The sequence below is a fragment of the Morone saxatilis genome, unplaced genomic scaffold (assembly GCF_004916995.1).
Source record: "Morone saxatilis isolate NCDOM2014 unplaced genomic scaffold, NCSU_SB_2.0 Contig18, whole genome shotgun sequence".
Taxonomy (NCBI): domain Eukaryota; kingdom Metazoa; phylum Chordata; class Actinopteri; family Moronidae; genus Morone; species Morone saxatilis.
Genome location: NW_023339740.1, coordinates 5643016 through 5665817, shown reverse-complemented (window position 1 = coordinate 5665817; position 22802 = coordinate 5643016). Strand labels below are relative to the sequence as shown.

General features: G+C 38.3%; 1 protein-coding gene across 1 annotated transcript in view; it reads left to right on the top strand.

Moving 5' to 3' along the window:
• The first annotated feature begins 3281 nt into the window (after window positions 1–3281).
• The window catches only part of LOC118328095 (microphthalmia-associated transcription factor-like), a 21803-nt gene continuing 2282 nt past the window's right edge, over window positions 3282–22802 (top strand). The window contains 9 exon segments of the mRNA XM_035661700.1: window positions 3282–3310; window positions 3394–3643; window positions 19877–20179; window positions 20182–20283; window positions 20458–20566; window positions 21025–21108; window positions 21454–21510; window positions 21886–21961; window positions 22188–22335. Coding sequence (XP_035517593.1) covers window positions 3282–3310; window positions 3394–3643; window positions 19877–20179; window positions 20182–20283; window positions 20458–20566; window positions 21025–21108; window positions 21454–21510; window positions 21886–21961; window positions 22188–22335 — 1158 coding nt within the window.

Genomic DNA, 22802 nt, shown 5'->3' with positions numbered 1-22802 from the left:
ATATCCCACCCACTGACAGGAGCTATAATAACCAGATAATCAGTCTTATTCACTTTACCTGTCAGTGGTTATATTGTTATCGCTGACTGGTGTATGAGAGTGGTGTGGATCATCCAATCTAACTCTCTGAAAGAGGCAAATAATAGCATTTTTCAAGCATGTTGAATTGCTCAATGGGTTCTATGGATTACCAATCTATAACACACTTTGGTAGGATTCTGATGCTTGTATCAGGGAGAATGAGTACTGGGCTGACATCACTTTTAAACTATAAAAAATATTCTGTAATCCACCGCTTGCCTATTCGCCATAAGAAGTGAATAGAGACATCATGCGAGACAACTGATCCTGCTGCAAAACTACAGAACTGCTCATCTTCCTTCCCTAAACCTAAATGTTGTATTAACCACAAAAGTCAAGACATCTGGGACTTGTCATTGTGTCAACTTACAAGTGAGACATTGTTGTGTCACACCAGGAAGTCCTGACATCTAAAAGCATTTTAAAGGACCTAATTCCTCAAACTGCAGCAGTAGTGAAGTGGGAACCCTTGATTCACTGACTAACATGAAAATAAAAAGGTAAGAAACCTCCTTTGTCTTTTGCTTCAAGCATTCATGCCTCTTCAGTTTAATATAAAGGTCACAGATGTTTCCTGTATTCTCATATGCCTTTTTCCATGTTCAACTGATGGCTGTTTATAAGCGATTGGATAAGTGTGTTATGCTTGAGCATGTAACATTTCCATATCCAAACAACTGCCAACACATCAGCTGTGTGTCTAAGCAACACATGCATGCTAATAATTTGTAGAGAACTGGCTTGCTGTGGTTTTCACAGATCAGGGTAATTTAATTTTACAGAACAGAAGTCAGTGGAGCTGATTTTGCTGTAGACACATTTATGTATTTATATGACGTATTTACTCATTAGTGCACAGTGTTTCAACTTGGATATGGCATTATTGACATTTATAGTGCATCAAGGCATTGTTGTTTGGTCAGAGAAACGTCAATGGATGCAACAAATCAGTGTTCTGCCTGTTTAGGGGAAGCATGAGCAGGAAACAGTCAACAGTATAGTCTGCTGAGTCATGTGTAAGTGCAGCTATGAGTCTGCTAATTGGCTATACCTTAATTTCTTGGCTCAGATATTGTAGATAGTTTTGAAGCTTTTTGACATCTCTAGGCTTCAAGATATACATGACATTCATCTATTGAATGTCCTATCAATAAATATGTGTATTCTCACTTATGAAATGACTTTTGTAGTCAATTTTTTTTCACAATCTCTTGTTAACAGCAGTTAACCCACTTAGAAAGACACACACTAAATGGTACCAAAAGGGATGTATCTGAAATTTAAGGTTTCAAATTTGACTTTATTGGCCTCGTCATGGATCATGGCCATGACCAATGGACATTTCGTGGATATATCTAAGCATTTTAAACTTTTTGCATGCCATTTAACATGCATTTTAGTTTTGGAAAGAATGAAGTCAGGTGGCCTTTGTCAGGTGATCTTTGTAGACAGGGTAACAATAGTCAGGTGATGATGTGACGGGGTCGCAGTTTGGTTAGGTTTAGGCAACAAAACCGCTTGTCCTCATGTTTGGGTTAAAATAAGTACTTTACTTATAGGTCCAATATGCAACATTTAGGGGGATCTATTGGCAGAAATGCAATAAAATATTTATAGGTATCTTTTCATTAGTGTATAATAACCTGAATGTAAAAACTGTTGTGTTATTGTTTCCTTAGAATGAGCCGTTTATATAAAAAAAATCATTATATCATTACATCAGACGTGGAGTCTGCCATATTGAACTGACATGTTTTTACAGTAGCCCATAACGGATAAACCAAAAACTGTCTCTAGATAGGGCCGTTCGTGATTTTCGTGCGTTTCATGGCCACCATAGATTCTGCTTTGTGCTTGAAAGGGGAAGGTGATGCAAGGGAGTTGCAATCTACCACTAGACCACTAGATGGCACAAATTCCTATAGTATATAATAGTAATATAGTAAATAGTAATAATAACCATTTGGTGGCACTAGTTATGAACAATACCCGAAAAAAAAACTATTCCTGTGAATAGTTAAATTATTCTTGGGTACAAAAAAAAAGATCATTAGTCCTAAAGCATTGCCATTGGTGATGTTGAAGCGATAGCTGCAGACCGGGGAAAGATTTGACATGCCAGCCTAATTAGTGCGATTATCACACAGCTGCACAGGCTGAAAGGATTTGAAGTGGTTTTATCAAAAGGATCATTTTCCCGGGGAATGCCTCATCCTGACAGCATGTGCACTGCCAGATGCATTTCGGTTTGGGATGTGCATGCGCTGTCCGCTCAGATAGGCTGCAGATTTGAAAGGGTGAACTCAGAGTGGACAGGAGGAGCGTAGTGGAAGCACAGCACTGAGTCCTTGCTCAGCGTATTATTGCACATGAGTAAAGCTGTAGAGTGATTAGATGCATTGTCTCTTACCTCACAACAGACCAGTTATTGGAAGTCTGGTGGCACATAATCACACCAGCTTGTCCCCAATTCATACTCTTAGCTGGCAGAGAATGGAGGATAAACCAAATTTAGGCCTAATAATCTTACCAAACAGGTTTGGCCACCGATGAGGGGCCAATTAACAGAATTAACAATTGATGGAATTCCCTTAGTTCAGCTATGGATTTGCCTTTTCTCCATAATAAAATAGGGGTAATATGGATTTAAGAAAACCATATTGTGACTTAAAGAGTGTCTGGTTAATATCTCTGTATGCAACAATGGATCACATGACTATGTGTGAAAGGGGTCGCACATAGTGATGAATTCACAAAGAATTATCACCCAACTTTACAATTCCCCTCAGCACAATGGAGAGTTTCATCTCATTGCTCCACTGCTTTAATGTTTTGGTTCAGTCTCACCAATCGCTTTCAGACGCAGGAGGCATTTTCAGTGGAAAAAGTGCAAAAACCCACTGTACAATACCTACTGAGCAGGAGCTGGCAAACACAGTGGATCTTAGAAAAAGACACATTTTCTACAGCAATACTTTTAATATTATTAACATATTCAATCAGAGCAGTTCAAATCTCTAACATGTAATAGACAGCAGAACCCTTCTTTCATATTGCATAACCTCCCTGAAATAAATGCATCTTTCACCCTCATTCAAAGAACAATAACATATTCTCAGTAAAAGAATCTCTGGCTTCCCACTCACTCAATCATCATATTGTACTCCACTACAATACCTCATATTGCTCACTCACTCAGGATGGCTCAGAAAAATACCACTGGCCATGCGTATACACACCAGCATGTTATTTAGCCTGGTCTGCTTAACTACTCCCTCCTCTCTTTGCCCTTGGGTGGGCTGGGGTCCTCAGTGATCCCCCGGATCCGACTGGCCTCTACAAGCGCCTCCACAGTTCCCACCCTCTACCGGCCGTGACGTCACAGGTCCGGCTCCGAGAGCAGCCGGTCTTTGCCCATCGCCAGGGTCAAGAACGCAGGGAGGACGGAGAGAGGAGGACCAGGGACCTTCTGCACCACGGCACCCAACACACCTCCACTGTCCATGTCACGCCTCCCCGTCGTGGGCCTACTGTGAGCCACCCGCCAATGGAAGTTCTCAAGGTAAGCCCATCAACCCACTGGTCTACCTGTATGAGCTGCAGCCGGGATGTGAAGGGTGACAACGTTTTGTAGGCGAAGTGGTGGTGGATACTTGCTTGCGGATCCTTGATTCCATCTATTCCAAACTGGATTATATGTTTTACATTTCTTTAAATCACAAATTCAACATGATTATGGGCTAAGGCATCAGAAATTCTTACGTCTGTGTCAACTCCTGAGACACTGTGTTAAGTCCGAAGGGGGGATTATCTCTGGACAGAATTCCTGTTTCCAGACATTTGGCATTCAACACATTTAATCCTATTTTCTCCACTACACTGACATGTTTTCATTCATTTTATTCCTGGTACGACCAAATGGACCCTATAAACGTGAAACTATAAAGATGGGAGAGAAAGAACACTGAACATATCCTGGAAATAACTAGGTTTAAAAATTCTCCCATATCAATATTACATACTAAAATATTACATCGATGTGATTTGACTCCATTGAATCATTGCAGTTTGATGCTGTTTACAGTAAGATGAGAACCAGGTATCAGTTTTCACCCCCTCAGGAATTTCAAAGTATTTAAGTTTGTCAAGTGTAGAGAGGAAATTCCCAACTGTCAGACTCTTGATACATAATTGTCTGTGTTGGGTTTATTGATTTTCTGTGCTTGTGATATTATAAAGTCCAATATGTTCTGCATTATAAGTGTGACGTTTCTGTCACTGGATGATAGAGACATTCTTTTAAGGTCATGAATGATATCAGTGGTCGATTTGTGCAAAGTGGGTTTGACGTAGTGTGTTTATTGATAGCAGAGTAACATAATCCTTTAGCACTATACCACTTCAAGTCGTCTCAGCATGAAAATCAAATCCTGCCAGTGTTACTTGGCATGTATTACTATTATACAATTAAACAATTTAGAGGAACTTTTTTCTCATACTGTATCATTTTCATAGTCCAGACAACTATCTGAGTTTCCTGGGCAAACACTCTTTGACAGATTGAACCTAACCTGTCTGTGGATTATCAAAGACCCCCACAAAGCTATGCAGACAAGGCAAAATTAGCTTAGAAGTACCAGGCAGAGCTGCTGGACCATGAAAGTGAAAACATAAAGCTCAGATGAGGTTGCCCAAAAGGGGAGGGGAACCCTTAATTAGCCAGGTTACCTCTGACCCTTGTGAGAATGAAGTGAAAAACCAGTTCAGAGATCAAGACAAAGGCAAGCAGAGTTTTATCACATACTCAACTCTTAAGTCAGTAGCAAATGTTCATAAGGTTGAATCTTGAGCTCACTTAAGAAAAACTACTGTAACATACTAACAATGACTTACATGATTTTCAAAAACCTTAACCAGGACCCTTGGGTGTACCACACATTTGTGCATACACAAATGTATGTGCTTATGCATGCCAATGGACCATGCAGGCATTTTCATCAGAATGGGGGACAATTATTTCAGCGCCTAGCACACCTACTGAGCCATGGATGCCATGAACGCAGCATTGTTGCTGGGTACTTTACGAAGCGGTGAGCTTTCTGGAGCTCTTAAGAAAAGACAGACATTCTCTTCAGCATGACAGCTAACAGTTAGCATACTGACAAGTTTTAGCCTATGACGGTTGCCTATGACTCATCGATTAGCAACAACCTTGACAAAGACACACTGATTCATGTACAGATGCTTTCTCGCTACATCATATTCATGTTCTGTGTGAAAGTACTAATGATAAAAACAGTTTATATATATATCTTATATATATCACATTAAATACCCCCCTCTCCCAAAAAAGTGTAAATATAAATTTGATATCAGTAAAAATGTTGTGCTCTTACATGATTGCATATATTTAAATATTAATATTTATTTGAATTAAATGTTGCTTCCCAACCCACGTTCTAATTTCCAGGTGCTATCCTGTGTTCTCTTGTGCTGTCACCTTGGATCACATCTTAAAATCTGCTCAGTTTCAGATATTTCAATATAAACATTGCTCTTCCCAAACACTACAAGCTGCACTATTTGCTATTAGCTACAGGATTCAGTATTTTCATATTAACAATGGTGAAAATGATTGAAATTTGAAAAGGGTCAGTGATCATCTGACTGCAGTCCCCCTTAACAACTTTACTGTACTGGTTCACTCTCACCACTATAAACAGCACCGTTTTCAGAAGTTGTTTCCATATAAAAAGTTCTAAAACCCACTGTACGTTACCTGGCTACCGTCAAACAGCAGAAAGACACAGTTACACCCTGTTCACACTGCCTACCTGGGAAGTGCGTGGCGGCTGCCTCACTGAACTGTTGTGGCTCGCACGCCTAAGGTAACCTCTCTGAGAGAGTTTCTGCTGCTGGCTTTCTTTCTATACTGAGTTTGCCTTTGATAAATACAGTACAATAAAAGCCTTGTTAATATAGGAATGGATTCTGTCCTCAGAAACATGGCTCATGGAAAAAATAGGCGAGACCTTGACTCTGTAGTGAAGTGTCGCTGCAGCCTCAGCTGAGTTGCACGACTCACGCGGGCAGTGTGGCTGCTCTGAACTGTTAACATGGCTGCCGAAATAAAGAACAAGACATTCTGCTACGCACACACGCTGCAGACGCAGGCAGTGTGAACTGGGTCTTATGTTCTCACTACAACCAAGACACCAGAGATGTGGGATGAATGTTAGCTAAACTTTACTGACCTCCAACCGATCACTGTCAACATGGTGCATCTGGCCGAGTAATCTCATTATCATGATATCCCCTTCTTTGAAAAAAGACACAAAACAAATGTAAACAATAGCACATCCTTTTCCTTTTACTTTTTAGGGGACTTTTTAAACCACAAAATAAAAAATAAAAAGTTTCTTTATGTTTTGTAACCTTTTCACAAACATCTCTATGTCTTGGACTCCAGGGTTTAGTGACTAGCTGGTGAATTTAGAACTAACTTGAACATTTAGCATCCATAGAGCCAGATATTTGACTTGAAATATTATGAAATTATCTGAATGCCAGTGTTACCCAGTGTATATAAACTTTATCAGGTGACAATATGTCATTGTTTACAGCTTATTGTGCTGCTGCCCGTTCTTATCCCCCATCCATTCTGATTGACATAACTTTTCTAGGATGTCTAGATCTATGATTACTGTCATCTGACTCCACCCAAATGTACTAACGTATTTGACTGTAAGCCAATCACAGTGATACACATCGTCTAAAGTGGACTGTAGAGCCAAACCTGCTTTTTCAGCGAGCATGAACAACAACAAGAACAACAAAACATTGTCTCCATATATAAAATAACAATACTACTAGTAATTGTAGTGTGTATGACTATTTTGAATATATAAACATTTAAAATTAAGAATGTTTAAAAGAAAAAAGATACAATAAAAAATAAAGGGCGCAAATGGGAAGAGGGGATTAGTCAGGGGGCAAGGTTTTTAAGTAGCTGAAGTAATTTATGAAAGAATTCCATTTATGAAGAAATTGAGAGCTGCCTTTCACTGAGAATCTTATCTTGTCTAACTTAAGAAGGGACATTACATCCCTAAGCCACAGAGAAAAAGATAGAGCCTCAGGAGATTTCCATACACGTAAAATATGGCGGCTTGCCTAAACAGAGGTAAAGGCTTATATGTCTTACTGTGAAGAATTCATTTGGGAAGAACAGAGACCACAAATATCACTATAGAGGGGCACATTTCAGATAAGATAGGATAGACTTTATTGATCCCACACTGTGGAAATTCACTCTCTGCAGCAGCTCCAGCTATAGCACAACAGATAAGAAAATACACATTAAATAAAAAAATAAAATAGAAAAATACAAGATATAATAAAATGAGAAAAAATAGAATAAGAGTTATATGTATAGTACATCTGTTTTATATACAGATGTGATTGATATGGTACAAAGTAGGTAGTGGCATGGTGTAAAAATAAATAATAAATACAGTAGTATAGATTAGTGGAAATATAGGCTATATACACAGGGTTACGAAGATATCGTATAGATCTAATATTAATAATGTCTGTGTAAAAAATGATATATATATAAATATATTTATTATACATCTGTCATATCCAGCCTGGCTGAACAAGGTGTACCTGAGAGTATTCCTCCAACCACTGATCTGTAAAATCTACCCCCAGCTCCTTCTCCCAAGCAACTCTAGTTTTTGGCAACACAATGACCATCAAAAGACATGAGTTGCTCATATAAGTTGGATATGAATGATTTCTGATTTTGGGATCCCATGGCTGGTTAGTGGGGAGGGAACGGTTGCATAGAAAGAGGACGGGAAGCACAGTGATGAACTGATTTCAGTGACATTCTTTACTGTTTTTATGGGCACGTTTGTAACACAGCACATGTACAGTAGTTAAGTAAAGCTGACAGACACCTTTGATTATCACAGTTATACAACAGATGACAGATAATGAATGTGTAGCTGCATATGTAACATCCTGTGGGAATGAGAGAGCTAGTGTCTTTCTGTATTATTTGTGTTTCTTATTATGTGCATACAGTATTTATTAGATAAAGATTAGAGAAAAATTAAGAGGCAAGTCTTCTGACTCTCAAAACTATGATCAAAGACAGTCAGTATTATTTGATGGCCCAGAAGAGTCCTGACTTTTAAAAATCATCAGATTCAACTCCACGTGCAGACCTCCGTGGTTTACACTGACCTTTTCCTCAAACTCCAGGCACATTGAGCTGAATAATGCTACATCTTTGTGCGGATTCAGAGGTCTCAAACTTAGCTCAAGCTGAGCTAAGAGAGCCTTTTGTTTATTAAACTCATCAGAGTATACCTAGTCCTCTGTTCTCAATTTCTAGTAGCCAATAGATTCTTTAAGATAAGGTTTTCAAAAAGTAGGACATGTCTGCACAAGTTTCAAAATTCACCACAAGAAGTTTGTGTGTTGGTTTTCTTGATGTAAAATGTGCGTATTTTAATTGTTGATACTACACTTCATCTGTAAAATATGATAGTGCTGGACTGTGTGACCTTTGCTGCTCGTTGGGAACATTATCTTGGTTAAACTGTTGCACTCTGATGTAGCAAGCTTAACTGATGCGTAGCCCCTCGCCTGGCATGATAACGAGGCTCTGTGTGTTTATGTAGCTGCTAAATTAAGCTCCATTGTTGGTCACTTAAGCAAGTGCATGTTCCTAATCCCACACAGGCTGGACAATGTGTCTCATTCTTGGAAGAGGATGTTACATTCTTGCTAATGTTACCCTGTAGCCACAGGGTAAGGAGCAGAGAAGACATTTCTTTGTCCCAAGCTCCTCCTCTTGATGAAGTTGCTTGTCTCTGCTGTAGCTGACATTTGCTATAGAGAATTGCTACTAAAGGCATTAGGCAAGAGAGCAAAATCTACTTCCTCGAGGCGATGGCGGAACTCAAGTAGTCGTTCAACTCAAAGTCCCTCTTATTATCACAGCCTCAGTGTCACGTGTTGACAACAGCTCATGGATCAGCCTCCTAATTCCTCCTCTCTTCACTCTGCCCTATCCCCTGATCAAATGGAAGCGCCGGTTAACGCTGGAATCAAATTCACCCCCAGTTCACTGCTACATTGTCTGCCTCCATCCCAAACACATTCTGTAACGTCAACCTTGCTGATAACGGAGACGACACAAAAAAAGAGGATAGCTCTCTCTGCTTGGGCTGGTGAGACTGATAAGGCCAGCAAGGTCACCGAAAGTCTCCCCCCCGACCCCCGCCTCCCATCTTAGGGATATCTATATGGAAGTATACTGACTACAAAATATTTTAGCACTACTCAGTCTGCAAGTCAACCTTTGAGAGTGCACAGGCACGGATTTGTACGAGCAGAATTAGATTTGTGCATGATGCAGGACAGTATTATGAGCGTAACAGATGTTTTGAACATGCAAGAGGAATTGTGGGCCAGCAATAGGGATTCTCAATCCTAATGATCATAGTTGCTTTTGTTCACTTTTGGAAGTCTGAATCCCCTGAGCACAAAGTCAAACTGAGAGCAGAGTGTTCAATTTGACCAGGAAGTGAAGGGTCATCTCTTTAGACCCGTCCTTCTACTTTCAAAATAAAACCTGGGACAGTGGCATGTTTTTAACCACCAGACACTGGTTGCTGATCGTCTGATATCGCAAGATGAGAAGCTTTGTGTTAACTTTCTGGTGTGATTTTCTGAACCAGATATAAGGTTTTCTTATTTCTTCTTTTTCTATTGTATTAATAATTTTTGGAAACCATTATATAAAAAAACATTTATAATGCCCTCAGAAATCCTACCAGCCTGATATGGGGTGGTTGGTTCAACTGTGATCTGACCGGACTCCATGTAGGATTTTTGGCTGTGGCGTCATTGAGAATGACAGAATTTTCTGAATTTGTAAGGCACAAATCCAACAAACCGGTATGAATAAATGAGGCAGTGCTCAGAAGCCAAAACAGCAGGAGAAAACTGTGAGTGTAGACTGAAATGAGCGTGTGCATGATCAGGATTGCGTGCTCAAATGATTCTGCTCTTACAAATTTGTGCCTATAGGTGATCTCAAATGTTGATTTGCAGATTAAGGAAACCAGATTTGTTTTGTGCTCTTTCAAGTCTTTTGTCATCAATATACTTCCATATATCTATAACAACTAAGATCAGAGATTAAGGAACCCTATGTGACGTTAATGGATGCCACTAAGCTGCACTGCATGTTAAATCGTTTAAATCACACCAAGGAAATCTGCCTGGTATCTGCAGACAAGAGAGGAGATGCAAGGACAGATAGGGTCCCTGACCCACTTCTGCTACCTCTTCTTATTGGGCATGGACCTACTTCCTTTTATGCCTTCTTCTGGATTTCATGTTGCCATTTCTGTTTTGATAAGTAGTAGATAGGACAAAAGGTACTGAACTAAATATGCAGATTTATCAAACTGTATCTGTCTTCACAACAATCTTTAAATTGGCAAAGAACACTTTTAACACACTAAATGTAGCTTTACTAAACATTAGGTATTTGGCAGGCAAATCATTTTTACTAAATGATTTAATAATCAAGCACAGTGTTGATGTTTTTAGTTGAAGGTTGGCTTGACAATGATAGCAGTGTGGCAGTTCTCAATGAGTCAACCCCTCCCAACTTTAGTTTTATGAGTGAAGCTAGAGTGCATAAAGGGACATGCAGTTGCTATTTTGTTTACTAATTCTTTCCAGTGCAAGCAGATGTCTTATGGAAAACTTGCTTATTTTGTTGCTCTTCAGTTGAATTCCTGATGGCAAGCTTTTGTAAACAACTACAGGCCTCATAAAGACATGAGAAAATTACAAATTGAAATTACAAATGTTATCAATGACATGGCCATTGTATTAAGGTAAACATAGTAAAAACACCATAGAGAAATGCCACATTGATAGAAATTAATAGAAGAGAAATGTTGAAATACTGGATGCGGGTGGGGTAAAACAAATCTCAGGCCCATTATACCATCTATAAAGACCTTGTATTTTTAATTTAGAACTGAGAAATGCAAGGCAGTCTTCCTTCTCTGCCAAAAACAATAAAAATGTGCATGTCTTATTAACTAGTGTTTACAGGCTGACAAACCCTCCCGTGTAGCCCCTGAACTTATATCTACAAAATCATGTGATGAATTTACCTTTCCCAAAAATTCAGACTACTAGACAGTGTCAGTACTGGCTGCCTTGATACTCTCCCTGCGGGCTTATTGTGTTTTTGTGTGCCATCAGATCTTCTGCAAATAGTCAACACTTTTCCACTCTCAGGCTTTCTCCCACAGGCCCATAAAACTGCCTTTATCAAGCCTGTATAATACTTCCCATTTTTAAGTAAAATCACAGAAAAGGATGTCTGTTTTTCAACAGCTTAGCACCCTCTTTGCCCTTAACAATTGTTGTTGTTGATGTTTTATAGTCAAGATTTTGGCCACATCACTGGAAAAGTGGCACAGTTCTAAACTGGTTTGAATCCTATTTGAAGGACAGAGACTACTTTGTGTCGATCGGTGACTGAATATTTGAGCATACAAAAATGACATGCTGAATCCCCCAAGGCTGCATTTTTGGGCCTCTTTTCCTCAACAGATACATGTTCGCACTCGCAAGGATTATGAAAAACAACAAAATTTCTTACCATGATTATGCAGCAACGCACAGATTTATATAACATTATCATCAGGTAACTGTGGTCCCATACAAGCACTGAGTACGTGCATTGAACAAATCAGTGATTGAATGTGCTGAAATTTCATCCAGTTAAACAAAGATTAAACAGAAATAATAATTAGGTCTTTGGACGCAAACGAACAATTAAAAGTAGGTGCTTGCTGTATGAAAGATCTTGTACCCACATTATCAGCCTGGTATTACCCTAATAAGGACTTAATTCTCAGGAGAATTTAGAAAACTTCGTCCAAAACGTCCATGCTGTTATCAGCTACTGTCATGCTGTCTTTTCTGGTCTCTCTTAAATCAGACAGCTGCAGAGCAGAACACTACTGCTATAGTCCTCACTAGGAAAGTGGATCACTGCAGTTCTCAGATCTTTGCACTAGCTTCCTGTGTATGAAGAATTTACTTCTGTTGGTTTATAAAGCACTGAATAGTTCAGGGCTAAAATACATTTCTGATCCGCTGCTGCATTAAGATCTCTCAGACCGTCTGGACAGGTTTGCTTACTGTTCCCAGAGAAGCAGCAGTTTTAGTTTCTGTTTACCACTGTTTTAAAGTGCAGTGTCAGTTCAGGAAGTGTAATCTTAGTGCAGGTGCACGGCAGAAATATGCCTTCTGGTAGTTCCAAAGTTTGTGTTGTTTCTGGTCCCTGTGGACAAAAGCAGCAGTGTTTCTACCGCCTCATTTCATCGATTTCAAGCGGAATCTGGCCGAATCCGACCCAGTGGCAGGCATTAAGATTAACTATACAGACAAAAAACAATCTTCTGATGTGCTAGTATGTTTCATTGCACCAACTACATCCCCAGCCTCAGCTGTACTGTGCTGTAAAAAAAGCTATATTTTTATGTTTAATTTAACAGTCTCTTTAAGACTGCTGTGAACTTAACTATATCTTTCCATTCTGTAGTTAAATGCACATTAGTCTGAAAATGCACACACATCTATGATTCCTGCAGCTTGTATGTGATTCAGCATAACTCACCTGCAGGATGAAGTTGAGTATATATTTTTTTATGTTTTTCATAACTGCCTGAATCAAAATAAAAAGTAAACTAGGCTAAGCTGGCATAGAGGGCAAGGTTTCGTCTGTGTACAAAAGGAGACTTAGTCCATCATTATATCACTTCTGTGGTCAACTCACTCAAGCAAAAATAGCTCCAAGTTTTTATTCGTCAATTTTTGGGTAGCTCAGTCTGTGTGGACTTGAACTAGAGGATAGCCGGTTCAAGTATGGACTGCTGGCTGGAAAGGTGCAAGTTCACATCCTGGGAACTGCCTGGGTGCCCTTGAGCAAGACACTAAACCCCTTACTGCTCGGGGCACCTGATTATGTAGCAGTCCTATCACTCTCTCCCCAACAAGTGGGTGTGTGCATGTGTGTATAGTAATAACAATTAAGTGAAAAATAAAACTAATAAATTAGTTATTTATCTCATTCTTCCTAAACTAGTTGCTTCAATGAGCCTGTCACATGTTGTGATGGTAATATCCTCAGTGAGCCCCTGAAGACTCAGTGGCACCAAACGTCTGGACAAGTTTTTTGGATGATTTGCATAAACGTTATTTACAATGCTTTCTGACAGGGGAAGTCCAGTCTTTAATTATGTACAAGAGAGAAAAAAATGCTTTACCAATGATACATCTTTTTATCTGATGTGTGGGCTGGAGTGCAGCAGCATGAGAGTGGCTATAGTAGAGCTAAGAAAGCCTTTTTACAAGAGTAGGAAAACTTGCACTGTGGTATAAAATACACACTGTATCTGCTATCCATAGATGTGGAAAGTGGAAAAGGGTTTACTAATGATATCGATCTTGCAAGGTTTTACTGCGCCAGCGAGCATTTTAAATTTCTCTCAAAGTAGAATTGCTATGCTACTGATTTAATAAAACCATAGCTTGCTGTAAATGTTTTTTTTATTTATTTTCTTTTTTATGTTCTTTTATTGGCATGAAATCTAAATAAACAAATATGCTAATAAGAAGCTTACATTTGTCTATTGGCACCTACAGCAGCTGATGAGCATTCAGTAGGTTACATGATCATCAAGGATACAGGTCTCACATATACAGTAATTGCCATTTCACATAACACAACTTTGAAATGAATGTGTATTGCTCGTATATTATAGTTATTTATTTCATTGTTCATTTGTTCATTTGTCTTCCTCCAGGTGGTTAGATCCACCACCATCGGTTGATGGATATCAAGCAGTTCAGATCAACTGATAACAACCAGGGGATCTTGTTGGCAACAAGTTGCTGCCAACTAAAAAAGAACCTAATCTGAACCAGTCTGCCCTGTTAATCATTGTCTGTATTTGTTTTATGAAAACTGACATTGTGTGGGAGGTCTATCATCGTGTGCACACAAGCCATTTTGCACTTACACAAAAAAGTTTGAATTGTAGCACAACTGTCCTCGTTAATAGTCATTTAATATGTCCATAATTTGTCATTTCCCGCAACTAGGGGATACTTCTTTCAGTTCTAAGATCACTATGTCTTGTATGAAAGCAATAACAATAAAATAAAATACTCTGGTATAATTATAGTAAAAGTATTAAATAACATCCAGATTAAAATTATAGGGTTGAACAATTTGTAGATTAACTGACTAAAAAACATTTAAAGAACAATTAAGTCAATTATCAAGCACAAAACATTATTTGGTTCCATTTCTCTAGGAAAAGCAAAGTAAGGAGAAAGGACACTGAGATAAACTGACACAAGGCGTTTGTTAATATATTTTTTTCTCTCTAGTAGGTAATCGGGTGCTAAAATAACCCTCTGACATGTTGAAAGCTAATGTATTTAGCTAGCTGCAGGCATTCTGTTAGCGTTTCTGCCCTTGGTAACATACTGTGATGTCAACTGTTTTCCCCTCTGGTGGGCGTGGTGTGACGCATTGCGCTGTGTCCCTATATGAATTTCTCACTAGAGGTCTGGTTTATATGGTCTGGTTATTTGTTGTATATTGTTTAATATATTATTTCTCTATCACTCCACTGTGCACCTGTGTTATTGACTTGTTGCTTATGATGTGATAAGAAAGATCTCAGTAGTCAGTAGCTCTACTGTAACCATCTTCTTAAATTTTAGCACACAGTAAATGTTTAGCATCCTCCTTTGACAAAATGCCCCCAAGTGTGGCTGGTTGCCAAGGAAGTAAGAAACAGAGCAGAGCTGGTTGCAAGATATGAATGGATCTGTTTCTTTTCAGGGGTCAAGGAGTGACGACTTTCTGTGAAAATGTTACTGGTCCTCAAGGCATAAGTCTAAAACATGGACCCATGTGCTCTCCTTGAGAAGGTAATAAACCTCTGTCTCACAAAGAGACTATAAATAAAGTGAGAGCTCGGCTTGCTGTAGGGATAAATGAAATACATCCCTTGTTAATAGTTCCGTCTCAACCCAAAGGTTTGGCTGAAGGAAAAGGCCACAAAGAAACGCTCTACTATGAGTTTACAAAGAATGCTTTCTCTGTTTTATCGTATAAGGCTCCGTGCAGCCAGGGGGCTCATCCCCTGTGTTTGTGTTCACCTCTCCAGCTTCTAGTGAGTTTCCAATAATCCAGACAAAGACGTGATGATCTGTGTTCCAGCAGCGTTACACGAGATGCAGCAGCAGACGTTTGAATTAATTAGCTGCACGACAGATAGTGCTTCTTCACACGTGAGGGCCCTGATAAGCAGCCTTATTCCTTTGATAAATGTTCTGGTGATAGTTTACTATTCAACATTATGATTAAAGAAGGATAAAATCAGCTTTCAGTTCAGTGCGTTCACTTTTTCTACCCTGTGTGCTTAGCTTGTAATATCAGATTCACATCATCATCAACAGTGACAAAATGTAAGTTGAAGTAGTTTAAATAATCAATGCTTCAGTTCTTCTTGGAGCAAAACATTTTATGTACTGTCAGTTAATAATTGGCAGTACTGTGGCAATATATTTAACAGCCCAAATTGATTTTATGAGTATTAATTACAGCCTAAACAGCTGCAGTCATTGTGATGGTGGCACCAAAAAATACACACAACTTAATCATCTAATGATGTTGTGAGACTTGCAACAAATATGTCATTATGAACAAGATAAACATTTCAAATGAACACAAATTATATGTGGTGGTTTGCAAACAGACAGATAGTTTCCATTATCCTGAAAGGCAACACAGTCAAATTTTTGCTTTGAATATTGTTTGGAGTAAACGTAATCTTTTTTCCCAAATCCACTGGACTGACTGTATTTCTGTATGGAGAAAGAGCTTGATGAACAAAAACAAAAAAAAAACCTACATTTTTGTTTTCATCAGCCATTTTTCCCGATTTTTTGCTGATTGCTGATTTCATTTTTAAGCGTTAAGCCAAAACTTCAAAAACAACTGAATCAGTGGACTTTGACTACAGCAATGGCTGCGCCAGCAGATGCTGGGAGGCTAGCCCCTTCAAACATCTCCGTTTTTATTTTAATCTGTTTTAGGCTTTTTTGCTGAAACAAGTATTATCTATGACAGAAATAGCCTGAAGTCATCAGAAAAAGAAGCATACAATTTTGAAGAAGAAATGGTGGACTTTGAGAAGATCCACCTAACAAGATCAGCCGGACCAGCCCTCCACGGTGGGTGCTATAGTCGACCCCAGGAGGAGAGAAAGAGATAGGAGCCCTACTGGTCCATCTCACACTTGGAGGACCAGTGTGTCTATTTCACAACATGGTTGTACCATCTGTGAAGTGTGTAGGAGAAACAACGGTCTCTGCGAAACTCACAAAAAAATGCCCTATTTACTGCTACTACACTCTTTGGTTTGTCCATTCTGGGCTACTGAAACATGATGAACTCCATGGAAGCAATCTGTAGCTTAAAACGGCTCATTCCAATATTTAGGCAATTACACACTAATGAAAACATAGCTATGAAAATTATATTCCATTTCTGGAACACTTTTAAGGCTGGCTAATATCCATTCTATATGCAAAGAAATCCAGCTTGGCCAAACAAGGAGGAAAGAGACAGTTGTGCCCACATCTTTACAGAGACCTGCTCCGTTAACATCCCAGATCAAGCACTGATCGGGCGGACTGTGTTTAAACCCACAAAGCGCCGAACAAGAGGCTGTGTTTACATCCATGATGCCTGTTGCTCAAACGCAGTCAAAGTGGATGGACACTATTTCTATTAATGGGAAAATGAAACCATAATATCATCACTGTCTTGTTCCTGCTGTTTAAATTCGCAAATGACGCAAATTAAAGAAATGCACAGCAAAATTATTTTGCATGTATATAAATAACTGTATTATTTTTTACTATAAATGTAATTTCAATAAATACATTTTTTTTTTTTACAATTTCTCAAAGACCTTTTTCAAGTTAAAGTTGGGAAAGGATTGAACAGTTGAAGCAATCGTACAGTATAAGGTACAAACAGAAAAAAAAAGAATTCAATGCTCATGTGGGATTTTTTCCACTAAGAAATGTAAACCTTTACTTGTACTTCACAAATGGCAAACATATTCAGTAAAGCCACACATATAATGATACAATGAATATAGTGTTACAGTGCATTTTAAGAGGGTGCATGATCTAAATGTACCAAAAAACACTTCATCTGTCTGGATAAATCCTGGCAACAGAAAATTGATTTTCTAGCTAATTCTTCTTTGCTTCTTAAGCTCTTAATAAAGAAACTCAATAAAAACTTTGGATAATGGTGCCTTTTTTATCTTTTGCCCCTTGCTCTTTGCCCTGTTCAGACACATGGAGCTAGAAGCTTGTGGAATTATGGCCAACGTAGAACCATCTATTACCACATGCATTATTATATCTGTATATTAGTAGGTGTTGCTCCATGCAGTTCTCTTATGTTGTGTTCTCTTTGCCTAACGCCATTGAAACTCTTTACATTCGGCCATTCAGCTCATTATATTCTTCCAAGGTTACTTAATTCAAGGTGTCATACTGTGTATTAGCTTGTAGAAATTTAGCCAACCAAAGTTCTTTTTGGGAATAAAGTTTGCTGTGATTTACTCAGGACAAATCTTTGCCCTTCATTGTGTTACACTGCTTTTGTAGGAAACCATATAATTTGGTGGATCATCATCCCACCATGTTTCCACCATTGCACCTCTGGCCATAACATTTTTTAAAAGTCAATCACCACAGCCTCTGGGCCCCTAGCAGTGCACCACTGACTACATGGTGCCATGATCAACTGATTCACAAAAAATAAAGCCTATAAAAGCTTTTCATAGGCTTTTTTGGGGCCTGGGAAGAGACTAACTCCCTTTCTACCCATCTCTATTAATATCAGGGTTTATATTAATTGCTTTCTAATTCGAAAAGAGCTGACCAAGGCTAGACATAGCTGGATAGTCAAATTTAATAGGTTTATTACAGTTTACAGCCTGAAAAAATTTCCCCTAACTCAAGCTGTTCACCTTCTTTGGCCTGCAAATGTGACTGCATAACAATTGACAGTTGAATGTAATTAACCTCTAAAAATCCTGAAAAATGGATGGGGTTGGTAAACACACCATACATTTCATATGGCTAGTTTGTAGTGAAACAGTGGTGTCAATTGTTTTCCTGGTGTTCAGAACAAATAATGTTTTATACTAGATGAGCAGAACTAAAGATTAAACGTTAGTTGGCCTTAAGCATTCTTCAGTTCGCAGACTACTGGCCAACCAGTAAAAAGACTCCTTTGTGAGCTGGAGGTGGTGACGTCAAATGACTCTATAAAGACATAAATTCATAGTTTAGCTGGAACAACACAGCAGTAGGAGGATGAGTCTCTGTGTCCTCCTCCATTTCTTAACTTGCATAACTAATGAGCCTTAAGCCCTGGATAAATTAAGCAGGGACTGGTGCCTGCTCTCAGATTTGCACATGCTAGCTTGCTGTTCACAGCGTAGGCTAACAAGATAAAGGGATTATATACTGTTCGTAGATTATTTTGATCAATTACTGCTCAAATAACATGTTGGAGATGCTTGAATACAGCCACTATCAGGTGAGAGGGGTTGTTTGTTTTTTTGTCTTTATCATTGTTCCAAAAAAACAAAATAGAGGTACTAAAATAATCTGAGGATGAAGCTCATTTTAAATTTCTTTCTTGAGGTCAAAATAGTATTTATGTTGACAGGATGTACTGTATCATTATCAATCTTAGACTGTTAGAATGCTACAGGAACTAAGCACTAACTTACAAAAGCTAATGAATGTAAACTAGTTTTTAAATTGCTGCATGAGTTTTTGAGGTACTGCATGAACTTTTAACTTCCATCATTCATGTGACAAGGGCACTGCTTCACTTGATTCCTCCTGTGAAGAGTTTTCTCGGGTAAATAAAATGGGCCAGTGGCAGGGTGACTGATGCTCAAAATTATCTGCACTGCATATTTGAGATGGGTCCTTCATTTCCTGTGTAATTTCAATATTTCAGTTCTAATGTAAGGAGAAGGAGTTGTGTTTAAACACTTCTACATTTCTGCAACTTAGCATAAACAAAATAAGTAATCCAAAGCAAGCCTGCAATCAGCCTAGAAACATGTTTTCAGGTCCATTTATTGGCATAATGTAATAGAGATTAGTAATTTAACTCCAACACAGCAGTACAACTTGATTCCCTTTGGTTACCTTGTAAACTAAGATCATGATTTGCACTTAAAATAGAAGGATCAAACATAAAACTTAAAGGTTTTACTTATTAGAATTACACTGCCATACCAAATATCCTCCTGGGGATCAATATAGCATTTCTGATTCAGATACAGATTCATCATATTCAGACAGCATTTACAATCAAAATACAAACTGCTAGTCTATGTTTCCTTAAAATATCATGGCTTGGCCTACTTCTAAAATCACTGTTGTTGGCCCTTTTTTATTTTTTATTTTTATTATGAACTAGCCATTGTTTGTGACCTGTAATCCTTGTTCTCTAATCTACAATACAAAAAGCTTATATATATTGAAATATACTAGACTTGGTAAAAGATGAATCCACAGTCCCAGGTTCAAATGTTTTTATGTCTTGCTCATGCAGGTGCAGTCCCACCTGGAGAATCCCACCAAGTACCACATCCAGCAAGCTCAGAGGCAGCAGGTGAGGCAGTATCTGTCCACCACCCTGGGTGGTAAAGCCGGCAGCCAGTGCCCCAGCCAGCCCCCCGAGCACGGCATGCCACCCGGACCCGGCAGCAGTGCCCCCAACAGTCCCATGGCCCTGCTCACCCTCAGCTCCAACTGCGAGAAAGAGGTACACATGCACATTACCAAACAACTTTTAATCTCATCACATTCTGATACTCTGATAAACTGTAATTATTTAATCAAATGTGGTTTTATGTCATGCAGATGGATGATGTCATTGATGATATTATTAGCTTGGAGTCAAGTTACAATGAAGATGTTCTTGGACTTATGGACCCAGGACTTCAAATTAATAACCAGGTAATACCCCCTTCTTTAAAAGGATATATATTGTAAATATGACTGTAAAAGGATGCATTTGCACTCACTATATGTTTATAAAGAAATATTACTGTTGATACCTGTGTCTTTGAATTAAATTTATATGAAAGACAGTTGTGTGCATTTTAATGACATTTCTTTAATACTCTGTAGCTCCCTGTGTCTGGTAACCTTCTCGATGTGTACCACAACCCAGGACTTCCACTCCCTGGCCTTGGCATCAGCAACTCCTGTTCACCCAACATTAAGAGGGAATACACAGGTAAAATACACATTAAAACATATTTTTCATAAATATCCCAGATTATCAGTGTTTATTCTTTTTACTGTTCATTCACTGTACTTGGGTATGGATTGAATGGACAACGTGAGTGCTGTAAATTCCAACTTGGAAATCATTTGACAGTCGATTTAGTATTATTATTATTATTATTATTATTATATTTGTCTTGGCAAAATTAACTTTACTTCATCTTGTAGTCAAATCTGGTTAAAATACACACTGAGAATTGTTTTCTGTTTGCCTAAGATCTGATTTGTGCAATTATACTGCAAACTCTTGTTTATTATGACTTAATCCTAATCAAGAAGAAAATCAGCTCACCTCCTTTAGTATGTAGGAGGTGAGCGCATGACTGTAGGCCAAATGTTAATATTGTGTGCAATTTGGAAATGCACAAGTTACTATTAAGTCAATTATTTGCCAAATAATTACTCTAGCTCCTGGCATGAAGCAAGTACTGGACAAGCCGGGATCCTGTGGCCAGTATGAAAGCTTTCAAAGGCCAGAGGGCTTTCCAGTAGGTAAGCAAAGCAAAATAAAGTGAAAAAGATGATTTTTTGTAAACTATAAAAGCTGTTTTCAATCATATTTTCTGAAACTTTATATAAAACATTTTGTGTATGACTAAATCGCACACAATATGAACGTGATTATAGGTTTATTTCATACTGTAGTCCACAAAACATGTCAATTATTTCATATACACAAATGTGCTAGCAGACAAAGTAGTTTTTATTGATTTACTGTACAGTATGTGCAATACTAATGTGTAATTCTATTCATTTTATGGACTCAATGTCTTATGAACCATTTATTTGAATTATGTCACTTTCTCAATGACACTCACGTTTCTCTTTGCTCCACAGAGGCTGAGGTTCGTGCTCTTGCTAAAGAGAGACAGAAGAAAGACAACCACAACTTAAGTGAGTTTATCAAAATAGATTTAGTTTTTCATTTTCAGTGTAGCTCTGTCTGAGAGACCAGGCATCTTAACAGGTTTAAGAGGTATTTGTGATTGTTATATAAAATGTATTTATTTGTTTACTTTACATTTTTGACTTTTCCTTCTATTGGCTTGTTATTTCTTTTCAGTTGTTTTCATATTGTTCAGAATAATTGAACAAAAAAGGGAAAACAATAATGTGATTTTATTTTTAATTTGTTAAGCAAAAAGTTTATATGTTTGTCAAATCTGAATGTATGTTCATTAATTATATGACCTGTTATTAACCCTTCAAACACTGGTTTACTAGGCTGCTGTACTTATATGTATATATTTTATTTGACAAACATTTTAGTTGAACGAAGACGGAGATTTAACATCAATGATCGCATCAAGGAGCTGGGAACCTTGATACCAAAGTCAAATGATCCGTAAGTGTTTTTGTGTGCATTTATGCTCATGAATGCATGTGCTAGATATCTATCTGTCTGTCTGTCTGTCTGTCTGTCTGTCTGTCTATTCATTAACTTTGTCTCCTATTCACACGTCCAAGTGTCCTTAGTGTAATGGCTTATTTGCACAGAGGGGTTGGTCTGGTGTTCTGGTCAGCTGGTCAGCTGACTCTGACTGTAGACCTTTGTCTCTTGTATACCCCAGAGACATGCGCTGGAATAAGGGCACCATTCTGAAAGCCTCAGTGGACTATATCAGGAGGCTACAGCGGGAGCAGCAGAGAGCCAAGGAGCTTGAGTGCAGACAGAGGAAGCTGGAGCATGCAAACCGCCATCTGATGCTTCGTATACAGGTAGGTCATTTGTTTTTGGTGGAACAAACCATGAAATAGTACAGTAAACTGAGCTCAGAAAGACAGTACTTTCCAAATACAAACAGTATTAATTAATTAATTAATTAATTAATTATTGTATTCCTCTTTTCATCCAACGGAGGCCAACAGTAGCAGTTGCAGTGTTTGTTAGTTGTATATAATTTTATATTAATGTTATATGGCTAAATACACGCTTAAAATATCTCAACAATTATTGAATGGATTGCCATGGAGTTTCAAATATAAATGGTTCCTAGATAATGAATCCTAATAATTGACTCATAACTCTGACTTTGTCTCTAGCACTACCATGTGGTTGACATTTGTGGTTTTGAATTAGAAATCTCAAACTATTGGACAGATTACCATGAAATTCATGTCAAGATTCAAGATTCAGATTCAAGAAGCTTTATTTATCTCGAGAGAAATTACTGTGCAACAGTTGC